The 13,424-nt window shown below is 44.3% G+C and overlaps 1 protein-coding gene across 1 annotated transcript; it reads right to left on the reverse strand.

The window, feature by feature from the left end:
• Nucleotides 1-664: 664 nt before the first annotated feature.
• Nucleotides 665-2,062, reverse strand: LOC124655885 (phospholipase A1-Igamma1, chloroplastic-like). Its single transcript, XM_047194714.1, has one exon. It carries the CDS (start codon nt 2,060-2,062, stop codon nt 665-667), a length of 1,398 nt encoding a protein of 465 aa, XP_047050670.1.
• Between the last annotated feature and the right edge of the window lie 11,362 nt (nt 2,063-13,424).

Raw genomic sequence — 13,424 nt, forward strand, 5'->3', positions numbered from 1 at the left:
GGTGCTCATGTGACATGACGCATACACCGTTTGAGGAACACATTGTGTGGCCCCTAACATAGGGAGAACACAAACTTAATGTTTTTCCTTGAGGGATCACCTTATTTATTACGACTACACGAAAAAATAAGTGCATAAAGGGATTAACATCACATGCAATTCATCACAGAGTGATACGGTATAGAACTTCATCATTGGGCTACCAACATATGCAATCGAGAGCCAAACTTGCAACCAACAACAAATTAACTCTCAGCCGAATCACATTTTACAACTAATACGAGCAAACTGTTGAAATGTGGCACTCGTAAGAGTTCTAAGGATGTGAGAACCAACCTAAGGTTTGGTGGTTAAGAGGGTGGTTTTACCCACAACCCACCAGAGTTCAAACCTCAGGTATGACATCTGTGTGTCTCATAAGGACGGAATATTTATTCAGTGGGAGGCGATGTTCCCGTCGACAGCGAGACACCTATGGTGACTTCGTTAATTTCAAGATCCGATCCGTCTGCTCAGTCTTCTAGAAGTGCTCATAGGGATAGAGTGTGCGTGTGTGCGTTCATAGGGATGAGCGTATACGCGTCTATGTGAGCGTCTACCTTTGTAGTGTGTTCCTGAAAAAAGAAGGTTCTAAGGATGCTAAGTGACCAAATCATGCCACGCTCTACTTGAGCTCGGAGAGCGGAAGCCGGTCGTCCGCCACCGGCAAGTCGTCGAGCTCCCTCTCCGGCAGCGCCCACCGTCCAGACACATCATCGCGCACGAGCCCCTTGTTCGCTGCCGGCTCACACCGCGACTCCGGGAGGCGTTCCTCTTCGCGCAGCATCCCGCATCGCTTGTTCACCAGTGCCACGTCACGCCGAGGCGCGCCGTCCTGCCTGAACGCGGCGGTGGCGCTCTCGTGGCCGTCCAGCAGGTGCAGGCACAACTCCAGGTTGTGTAACCCAAGTGCGTCGTACGAGTGCTTGAGGTGTGGCGACTTGGCCACGTCCAGGACGAGCTCGTCGCCGACATGCACGTACGCCCACGCCGGCGTGCGGCCGGCCAGCGCCCACAGCCTGCTCAGCACTGCGGAGACCGGGGCGTCGACCACAGCTCTGGGGACGCTCGGCACCAACGTCACGGCGTCGTGCCTGACGACAACGCGTAGGACCCCGATGCCGCGCGACGTGAGGCCGTCGCAGAAGGCCCTGTTGCCGACCCGCGGCGCCGAGAAGGTTACGGCGCGGACCGGCACGTCCGGGTGCGCGACCGCGGCGTCCCTGGCGGCGAGCAGGGCCAGAGCGCCGCCGAGGCTGTGCCCTGTGAAAGTGACCCGGACCTCCTCGCCGCGTGCCCGGAAGTGGCGAACCAGCCGTTCGAGCTCGGCGGCGACCTGCTCACGCGCACTCCTCGCGCCGTACTTGTTCCCCGCGTTCTTGGACGCGTACATGGCGTGGAACCCCTTGGCCACCATGGCGCCCTTGTCCCTTCCGTCGTCGGCGTCAAACGGCACGAGGCTCGTCTTCAGGTTCATGAGCCACTCCTCCACCGCCATCGTGCCGCGCCACGCGACGAGCAATTCCCGGTGCCCGACGCTCCTGGCCTCCTCCGCGCCGGCGACGGCGACGTACCCTGCCCAGTTTGCGTGGCCTTCCCACGCGTCCGCGTGGAGCCGCCTCTGGATCCACCGGGGGATATCGACGTCGCAGGTCGCGTAGATGAACGCGGTAGCGACGTAACCGCCGTCGGCGAGCCCGAGCGCCGGTAGCATGCGGCGTAGGCCGTGTAGGCAGGTGCCGCAGTGCGGGGACCAGTGGCGGTGATCGAAGGCGTCGTAGGTGGCCTGTGCGAAGTCGCCGTACTTGAGTATCTCGGCGCGCAGGTCGGCGTCAAGCGGGTCCAGGAACGCCGCCGCTGGCCAACCGCCACGGAGTACCTTGGCGTGCGGGACGTCGACCGAAGGCGGAAGCGCCGACAGAGGCTGCACGGCATCAGCGGTGGTGGCAACGGTGCTACCGTTGATGCGTAGGAGGCGCGCGAAGGCGGCCGGTAGGCTGCTACTACGGTGGCCAGCGGCCATGCCGATCGAGATCGACAACGGAGAGAGCTCGCTCGCCGGCGCGTTCGAATGCGGTAGGTCTACTCAGCGCGATCTGACGTACGGTGTCGACTGCGGAGTAGGTGTAGCTCTCCATCTGCATGGGGGCCGTATGTGCATGAACGCGGCATGGTCAAGCAGGAATGAACGGCCGGCTCTCAGCTGACAGTCAAAATTTAATGGAGGAAATTCAGAAAGGAAATTTCGTACGGCTTGCACTCGTATCAACCAAAGCTGTGAGGAAATTGCGAAATGAGGCTTTGTTTGAAGCATTATTATCATAATCTTTCCGGTGATTTGAGCTGCTTTCAGGTGATAGACAATTAGGATTCGATAACCAAAACTGAAGTAGATCAATAAGTGGGAGAAATCTCCATAAGGAATCATTTGCAAAGTAGAAATCAATGCAGCGGTCGGCATTGTAAAGGTTGATGGATTTTCTAAGAAATTAGTCAAATTTGAAATTATTTGACTTCTGACTAAGCCACATTTATACCGCTTGTTTCTTGGAACGGTTTTCAACAACGGAGGGAGTACAAGACTCTCAACTCTCCCACTTGAATTCTAAGTCCATGACATCTATAATATCTATAAAGTTCATCCCAACTGAGGTACATTTAATGTTTGCAAGCTCAAATTTGGTGCTGCCACATCACTTCAATTCTTTCTACCCATCTGATTGGTTCTTATCCATGAGATGTTTTAGAGCTTGTGTTCATTCTCATGATAAGCTCTAGAACATCGGAAACGGATTCCGGATGCATTGCATGTTGCATATTCGAGTTGGATGATTTTCCCGGATTACCATATTGAGAGATGTTACACCTCTATATTTATAGGAAAATCATCATCCACTCATTTGCATGATTTCACCATGTGTGGAGGTAGCTCTTGTTATCCTCTTTCCGGAAAAATTGGTTTCACCTCAATCGGAGTTTTCTAGCTCGAGTTATTGTCGTTTTTGTATCGCGGTTTAGAGGGAAAAAGAAGAAGGGCGGTAGTACCGGTTAGGTACCGGCTTGGTCTCTGTGAGCCGCTGGATCCGGACCGGTATTGGGCCGGTACCTACCCGGTAGTACCAGTTCAAGCGGAAGTACCGCTTGCACAAGAAGAAGTACCGCTTACGTCATTTTCTGTCTGTTTTCTGCACAGTTTTGACGCAAGCGGTAGTACCGCTTCAACAAGCGGTAGTACCGCTTTGGGTCGCGAATCTGACTGTTTTTCTGCCCAACAGCCATATTTCTGAGCCCCCTATATATACCTCTCTCCCACCTCCGTCCACACTAGTTCTTCCCATCTATTCTCTCTTCTTCATTGTTGATTTTGAAGAGCTTGATCCTACTCTTGATCCCCCAACTATTTCTTGCATCTTTTTGGCGGAAGGAGAGAGGAGATCTAGATCTAGTGCTCACCAAGTGAATCCCCCTCCTAGTGAGGGGATCTTGCTAGATATAGATCTTGGAGTAATTTGGTGTTTCTCCTCCTATTTTGTTCTTCCTCCCTTATTACCCAATAGTTTTTGTAGCTTTGTTGGAATTTGGGAGAGAAGGACTTGGGCATCTTAGTGGTGTTCTTAGTCATTGCATTAGGTGCATCGGTTTGGGTTCTCTCCAGAGTTTCGGTCTCGTGTGAGTTCGTGTGAGTTCCCTCTAGGGTTTCTTGGAATCCTAGAGGGTTTGTTGACCTTAGTGGTGTTGTTGCCTTCATGGCCTTGTCGCCTTTGTGGCGTGGTAGCCTTTGTGGTCTTGCCATTTTTGTGGTGTAGTAGCCTTAGTGGTGTTGTTGCCTTTTGTGGGTGTGGTAGCCTTTGTTCTTGGAGCCGGTTGTGGCGCGTTGGAGCTTTCGTGGCCTTGTTGCCGTGTGTGGCGTGTTGTAGCCTTTGTGGTCTTGTACTTGAGAGCCTCCGATGTTGTGGAGTTTGCCTCAAGTTTGATACTTGGGTGTTTGCCCCAAGCTTGTACGGGTTCGGTGACCACCCTCAAGGGTCCCTTAGTGGATCGTGGCTTTCCCTTTGGTGAAAAGGCTCGAGGAGAATACAGTGGCCCTAGTGGCTCATTGGAGTTCCTTGTGCCTCCATACCGCTCCAACGGAGACGTAGCATCCAAGGGTGTACTTCGGAGTACATCGTCGTCTCCTCATTCGCCGGTTACTTCTCAACCCGAGCTCCTTTACCCATGCACTTTACATTGTGATAGCCTTCGTGCTTGATGTTCTATATCTAGTTAGCTATCACCTTGTTGCTCATCATGCTTAGCATAGGTTGTTGGTGCACATAGGCAAACCTTAGTTGATAGGCTTTGAGCTAAACAAATAAACCTTAAGTAGTTTTATTCCGCCTTGTTTAGCGCTAAGTAGAAGTTTTTACAACCCGCCTATTCACCCCCTAGGCGACATCCTTGTACATTCAAAGTGCAATGTCGAAAGCGTGCCCCATGAAAGCATGGTTGTGCTAAGTCCCAACTTACAACTTTTAAACATATAATCAACAGAAGATAGTCACAATGGTTCAAATTTATTGAGTGCAAGAAAGTAAATGTGTCATCAAGTTCGTGAGAGCTTTACGGACTATTTTTCTCATAATCAATTCGAAAGATAGATAAAAACATGATGAATATACTTGGAATAGAAAATGCTAATAGGTAGATATGGTGGACAAAATTGGCAAACTTTGGTTATTAGTGGTTGGTGATGGCGTGTATTTCACACGTTCGTTGGGCAACCCCAAGAGGAAGGTATGATGCGCACAGCAGCAAGTTTTCCCTCAGAAAGAAACCAAGGTTTATCGAACCAGGAGGAGCCAAGAAGCACGTTGAAGGTTGATGGCGGCGGGATGTAGTGCGGCGCAACACCGGAGATTCCGGCGCCAACGTGGAACCTGCACAACACAACCAAACTACTTTGCCCCAACGAAACGAGTGAGGTTGTCAATCTCACCGGCTTGCTGTAACAAAGGATTAACCGTATTGTGTGGAAGATGATTGTTTGCAGAGAAAACAGTAGAAACAAGTATTGCAGTAGATTGTATTTCGAGTAAAGAGAATTGGACCGGGGTCCACAGTTCACTAGAGGTGTCTCTCCCATAAGACGAACAGCATGTTGGGTGAACAAATTACAGTTGGGCAATTGACAAATAAAGAGAGCATGACAATGCACATACATATCATGATGAGTATAGTGAGATTTAATTGGGCATTACGACAAAGTACATAGACCGCCATCCAACCGCATCTATGCCTAAAAAGTCCACCTTCGAAGTTATCATCCGAACCCCTCCAAGTATTAAGTTGCAAGCAACAGTACAATTGCATTAAGTATGGTGCGTAATGTAATCAACAACTACATCCTTAGACATAGCATCAATGTTTTATCCCTAGTGGCAACAAGCACAACACAACCTTAGAACTTTCCGTCACTCGTCCCAGTGTCAATGCGAGCATGAACCCACTATCGAGCATAAGTACTCCCTCTTGGAGTTAAAAGCATCTACTTGGCCAGAGCATCTACTAATAACGGAGAGCATGCAAGATCATAAACAACACATAAGCATAACTTTGATAATCAACATAACAAGTATTCTCTATTCATCGGATCCCAACAAACGCAACATATAGAATTACATATAGATGATCTTGATCATGATAGGCAGCTCACAAGATCCGACAATGATAGCACAATGGGGAGAAGACAACCATCTAGCTACTGCTATGGACCCATAGTCCAGGGGTAGACTACTCACTCATCACTCCGGAGGCGACCATGGCGGTGTAGAGTCCTCCGGGAGATGATTCCCCTCTCCGGCAGGGTGCCGGAGGCGATCTCCGAGATCCCCCGAGATGGGATCGGCGGCGACGGCGTCTCAGTAATGTTTTCCGTATCGTGGCTCTCGGGACTGGGGGTTTCGTCACGGAGGCTATTTGTAGGCGGAAGGGCAAGTCAAGAGGCGGCACGGGGGGCCCACACCACAGGCCGGCGCGGCCAAGGGGGGGGCCGCGCCGCCCTAGGGTTTGGCGCCCCTGTGGCCCCTCTTCGTCTCTCCTTCGGACTTCTGGAAGCTTCGTGAGAAAATAGGCCTCTGGGCTTTTATTTCGTCCAATTCCGAGAATATTTCTTTACTAGGATTTCTGAAACCAAAAACAGCGAGAAAACAGACAATCGGCACTTCGGCATCTTGTTAATAGGTTAGTTCCGTAAAATGCACGAATATGATATAAAGTGTGCATAAAACATGTAGATAACATCAATAATGTGGCATGGAACACAAGAAATTATCGATACGTTGGAGACGTATCAGCATCCCTAAGCTTAGTTCCGCTCGTCCCGAGCAGGTAAAACGATAACAAAGATAATTTCGGAGTGACATGCCATCATAAACTTGATCATACTATTTGTAAGGCATATGTAGAGAATGCAGCGATCAAAACAATGTGTATGACATGAGTAAACAAGTGAATCATAAAGCAAAGACTTTTCATGAATAGCACTTCAAGACAAGCATCAATAAGTCTTGCATAAGAGTTAACTCATAAAGCAATAATTCGAAGTAAAGGTATTGAAGCAACACAAAAGAAGATTAAGTTTCAGCAGTTGCTTTCAACTTGTAACATGTATATCTCATGGATATTGTCAACATAGAGTAATATAATAAGTGCAATAAGCAAGTATGTAAGAATCAATGCACAGTTCACACAAGTGTTTGCTTCTTGAGGTGGAGAGAAATAGGTGAACTGACTCAACATAAAAGTAAAGAGAATGGTCCTCATAGAGGAAAAGCATCGATTGCTATATTTGTGCTAGAGCTTTGATTTTGAAAACATGAAACAATTTTGTCAACGGTAGTAATAAAGCATATGCATCATGTAAATTATATCTTATAAGTTGCAAGCCTCATGCATAGTGTACTAATAGTGCTCGCACCTTGTCCTAATTAGCTTGGACTACCTGGATTATCACCGCAATACATATGCTTTAACCAAGTATCACAAAGGGGTACCTCTATGCCGCCTGTACAAAGGTCTAAGGAGAAAGCTCGCATTTGGATTTCTCGCTTTTGATTATTCTCAACTTAGACATCCATACCGGGACAACATAGACAACAGATAATGGACTCCTCTTTTAATGCTTTAAGCATTCAACAACAATTAATTCTTTTCTCATTAGAGATTTGAGGATGTTTGTCCAAAACTGAAACTTCCACCATGGAACATGGCTTTAGTTAGCGGCCCAATGTTCTTCTCTCACAATATGCATGCTCAAACCATTCAACTCAGTGTAGATCGCCCTTACTTCAGACAAGACGAACATGCATAGCAACTCACATGAAATTCAACAATGAGTTGATGGCGTTCCCCAGTAAACATGGTTATCGCGCAACAAGCAACTTAATAAGAGATAAAGTGCATAATTACATATTCAATACCACAATAGTTTTTAAGCTATTTGTCCCATGAGCTATATATTGCAAAGGTGAATGATGGAATTTTAAAGGTAGCACTCAAGCAATTTACTTTGGAATGGCTGGAAAATACCATGTAGTAGGTAGGTATGGTGGACACAAATGGCATAGTGGTTGGCTCAAGTATTTTGGATGCATGAGAAGTATTCCCTCTCGATACAAGGTTTAGGCTAGCAAGGTTATTTGAGGCAAACACAAGGATGAACTAGTACAGCAAAACTCACATAAAAGACATATTGAAAGCATTATAATACTCTATACCGTCTTCCTTGTTGTTCAAACTCAAAACTAGAAATTATCTAGACCTTAGAGAAACCAAATATGCAAACCAAATTTTAGCATGCTCTATGTATTTCTTCATTAATGGGTGCAAAGCATATGATGCAAGAGCTTAAACATGAACACAACAATTGCCAAGTATCACATTACCCAAAACATTTATAGCAATTACTACATGTATCATTTTCCAATTCCAACCATATAACAATTTAACGAAGGAGAAACTTCGCCATGAATACTATGAGTAGAAACCAAGGACATATTTGTCCATATGCTACAGCGGAGTGTGTATCTCTCCCATAAAGTGAATGCTAGGATCCATTTTATTCAAACAAAACAAAAACAAAAACAAACCGACGCTCCAAGAAAAAGCACATAAGATGTGGCCGAATAAAAATGTAGTTTCAGGGGAGGAACCCGATAATTTGTTGATGAAGAAGGGGATGCCTTGGGCATCCCCAAGCTTAGACGCTTGAGTCTTCTTGATATATGCAGGGGTGAACCACCGGGTGCATCCCCAAGCTTAGAGCTTTCACTCTCCTTGATCATGTTGCATCATACTCCTCTCTTGATCCTTGAAAACTTCCTCCACACCAAACTCGAAACAACTCATTAGAGGGTTAGTGCACAATATAAATTGACATATTCAGAGGTGACACACTCAATCTTAACACTTCTGGACATTGCATAATGCTACTGGACATTAGTGGATCAAAGAAATTCATCCAACATAGCGAAAGAGGCAATGCGAAATAAAAGGCAGAATCTGTCAAAACAGAACAGTTCGTATTGACGAATTTTAAAATGGCACCAGACTTGCTCAAATGAAAATGCTCAAATTGAATGAAAGTTGCGTACATATCTGAGGATCATGCACGTAAATTGGCATAATTTTCTGAGCTTCCTGCAGGGCAGTGGGCTCAGATTCGTGACAGCAAAGAAATCTGGAACTGCGCAGTAATCCAAATCTAGTACTTACTTTTCTATCAACGGCTTAACTTGGCACAACAAAACTCAAAACTAAGATAAGGAGAGGTTGCTACAGTAGTAAACAACTTCCAAGACACAAAATAAAAACAAAGTGCTGTAGGTAAAAACATGGGTTGTCTCCCATAAGCGCTTTTCTTTAACGCCTTTCAGCTAGGCGCAGAAAGTGTGTATCAAGTATTATCGAAGGGTGGTGCATTCTCAGCGAGGTGTGGAGTTTTCTCAACTAGGCATATTATATTAGATACATAAGTTTTAGCATCTCCCTTTTCATTAGTCTTAGGTGTGCTACTCTCATCAAACAAATTTTCTGGAACAAGCCAAGCATAATTATTTTCTAGTGCATCATTCATAGCTAGGAGCTTGCATGGTATTGGTGCTTTGATCTCCTCTCCATCATCAATATTATTAGTGTATCTTATTCTATCCATATCCATCTTTTCAAGGAGACTAGCAAAATTAGTAGGAGAACCAAGCATATTGAATTTAGCAAACACCTTTCTAGCTTCTCTTGCTAGACCACCAAATTCTCTAAGAAGGGTTTCTAAAACAAAATCTTTCTTTTCCCCTTCTTCCATATCACCAAGCGTGAAAAACATGTGTTGGATTATAGGATTAAGATTAACAAATTTAGTTTCCAACAAGCGAACTAAATGCGCAGCAGCAATTTCATAAGTAGGCGCAAGATCTATCAAGTGTCTATCTTCAAAATTTTCAATGGTACTAACATGGTTGAAGAATTCTTCTATATTATTTCTCCCGACTATAGACCCACGTCCTACCGGTATGTTCTTTGTAGTAAAATTAAAAGGAAACATGATGAAATAAGTAAAGTGAATGCAGGTAAACTAATTTTTTTGCGTTTTTGATATAGCAAACAAGATAGCAAATAAAGTAAAACTAGCAACTAATTTTTTTGTATTTTGATTTAGTGCAGCAAACAAAGTAGTAAATAAAATAAAGCAAGACAAAAACAAAGTAAAGAGATTGAGAAGTGGAGACTCCCCTTGCAGCGTGTCTTGATCTCCCCGGCAACGGCGCCGTGAAAAAGAGCTTGATGGCGTGTATTTCACACGTTCGTTGGGCAACCCCAAGAGGAAGGTATGATGCGCACAGCAGCAAGTTTTCCCTCGTAAAGAAACCAAGGTTTATCGAACCAGGAGGAGCCAAGAAGCACGTTGAAGGTTGATGGCGGCGGGATGTAGTGCGGCGCAACACCGGAGATTCCGGCGCCAACGTGGAACCTGCACAACACAACCAAACTACTTTGCCCCAACGAAACGAGTGAGGTTGTCAATCTCACCGGCTTGCTGTAACAAAGGATTAACCGTATTGTGTGGAAGATGATTGTTTGCAGAGAAAACAGTAGAAACAAGTATTGCAGTAGATTGTATTTCGAGTAAAGAGAATTGGACCGGGGTCCACAGTTCACTAGAGGTGTCTCTCCCATAAGACGAACAGCATGTTGGGTGAACAAATTACGGTTGGGCAATTGACAAATAAAGAGAGCATGACAATGCACATACATATCATGATGAGTATAGTGAGATTTAATTGGGCATTACGACAAAGTACATAGACCGCCATCCAACCGCATCTATGCCTAAAAAGTCCACCTTCAGGTTATCATCCGAACCCCTCCGGTATTAAGTTGCAAGCAACGAGACAATTGCATTAAGTATGGTGCGTAATGTAATCAACAACTACATCCTTAGACATAGCATCAATGTTTTATCCCTAGTGGCAACAAGCACAACACAACCTTAGAACTTTCTATCACTGTCCCAGGTGTCAATGCAGGCATGAACCCACTATCGAGCATAAGTACTCCCTCTTGGAGTTAAAAGCATCTACTTGGCCAGAGCATCTACTAATAACGGAGAGCATGCAAGATCATAAACAACACATAAGCATAACTTTGATAATCAACATAACAAGTATTCTCTATTCATCGGATCCCAACAAACGCAACATATAGAATTACATATAGATGATCTTGATCATGATAGGCAGCTCACAAGATCCGACAATGATAGCACAATGGGGAGAAGACAACCATCTAGCTACTGCTATGGACCCATAGTCCAGGGGTAGACTACTCACTCATCACTCCGGAGGCGACCATGGCGGTGTAGAGTCCTCCGGGAGATGATTCCCCTCTCCGGCAGGGTGCCGGAGGCGATCTCCGGGATCCCCCGAGATGGGATCGGCGGCGACGGCGTCTCGGCAATGTTTTCCGTATCGTGGCTCTCGGTACCGGGGGTTTCGTCACGGAGGCTATTTGTAGGCGGAAGGGCAAGTCAAGAGGCGGCACGGGGGCCCACACCACAGGCCGGCGCGGCCAAGGGGGGGGCCGCGCCGCCCTAGGGTTTGGCGCCCCTGTGGCCCCTCTTCGTCTCTCCTTCGGACTTCTGGAAGCTTCGTGAGAAAATAGGCCTCTAGGCTTTTATTTCGTCCAATTCCGAGAATATTTCTTTTACTAGGATTTCTGAAACCAAAAACAGCGAGAAAACAACGAATCGGCACTTCGGCATCTTGTTAATAGGTTAGTTCCAGAAAATGCACGAATATGATATAAAGTGTGCATAAAACATGTAGATAACATCAATAATGTGGCATGGAACACAAGAAATTATCGATACGTTGGAGACGTATCAGTTGGATGCACGAGTAGAGGTTCGAAAGCTAGCAAAAGACTGGGAGCGACCAATTAAGAGAGCAATAATGGCCATAATCATGCATAGCGATAAAACAATATTAACCAAAGCATAAAGTGATATCAAAAGTCAAAAACTAAATGATCATGAAGGCTTTAGTTGACTGGTTGGTAGTCATAACATGGTGTAAGCATGTGCCAAGTCAACACAATAAAGCATCAAAGGAGAATATCACAATATTATGCTTCTATGATTGAAAAAACACATGATTCTTTCAATGACACATAAAGCACTCTCAGATATTTGAGACAAGTCATGATGCAACAATAAATACTAAGCATATTATAAAAATAACATCCAACACAACATGCCAAAGTCTATGCCACAGTCTAGACAAGCTTCTTTCTGCATCACTATTTAGCATGAAACTTTTTACTCGTCTCCAACATCAATCAATTTATTTGAAACAACTCTCATAGATAAAAATCAATATGTACCAGAGATCTAATCATAATCATACATAAATAAATAAAACTAATAAGCTCTGGACAAAAAATAAAAATAGAAACCCAAAGCTAAACGAAGTACTAGAAAACTAGAACACTCGCATAATAGTAAAAGTGAAAACTAGAGTGTTCTATGCAATTAAAACGGAGTGTGTCATGCTCCAGAAAAAATGTTGGGATCCAACCTTATTGTACATGAAACTAAACAAAAGAAAACTAAAATTAAAAATAAAGACGCTCCAACAATAACACATAGCATATGAAACAATAAAAATATAGCGCACAGAAAGATGACATGTTGTTTTGTTGATGAAGAAGGGGATGCCTTGGGTATCCCCAAGCTTTGACGCTTGTACCTCTTGGATATTTCTTGGGATGGAAGGGGGCATCCCCAAGCTTGTGCTTTTGTCCATTCTTCATTTCATTACATCATTCTTCTCTCCCTACACTTGAAAACTTATTTCATACAAAACTTCACACAATTCTTTATTAGCAATGTTAGTGCAATCAAAATAATAAATTCACTTGGGTTCAGTTATAACATATATCAAACATCCATGAAAACATTAGCTACTGTAGCAACTCTTTGAAAAAGCTCTTTCTCTCAAAATAACTCAAAAAGAAAGAGAATAAGAGACAAATGCAAATAGTGACAGAACAGAACAACAGGTAAAGATCAACTTTTTTTCGAAAATCCTCTATTACTCAGATCGTAAAGTGCAAAGCTAATGAAAGTTAGATATAAACCAGGGGCATATGCTCAAAAGATGGAAGCTCAAAATTACGTACTGGCTAGGAGTACAAATTTTTACGATAATAGCACAGAATCTGTTTCTGGACAACAAGTTCCTCAAATCTTACTTTTTTACTATTAGAGGCTACTTTTGGCACAAAAACGAAATAAAAATGATAAGGAGAGATTGTTACAGAGCAACAAACTTCCAAAACTCAACAAAAGAAAAATTACAGAAATAAACATGGATTGTATCCCATAAGCGCTTTTCTTTAACGCCTTTCAGCTAGGCGCGGAAAGTATTTGTACGCATCAAGTATTATCAAGCAAAGAAGCATTACCATCATAAATGTCGAGAGACTTTTCAACAAGGAATTGTATTTTATCCATTTAAGGTTTAGAAAACCCTCTCTCAACACTTTTGGGTTCACTATTTTCATCAAATGGGTTTTCAGGAACAATCCAGTCAAAATTCTTTTCGAGAGCTTCATGCATTTCTATGAGTTTGAAGGGTATTGGTATTTTGATTTCCTCATTATTTTCCAATTTCATCTTGTCTATCTTTTCAAGTGTGCTAATAACATCTACACTTGAGCCTACCATGTCGAACCGATTAAACACTTTCCTAGCTTCTATAACAACATCTTTAAATTCCTTAAGCAAAGTTTCTAGAATAAAATCTATCTTCTCATCATTCTCAATTTCATGGAGTTTAAGAAACATTTGCTGC

This window comes from Lolium rigidum, chromosome 5 (genome assembly GCF_022539505.1).
Source record: "Lolium rigidum isolate FL_2022 chromosome 5, APGP_CSIRO_Lrig_0.1, whole genome shotgun sequence".
In the NCBI taxonomy this organism is placed as follows: Eukaryota; Viridiplantae; Streptophyta; class Magnoliopsida; order Poales; family Poaceae; genus Lolium; species Lolium rigidum.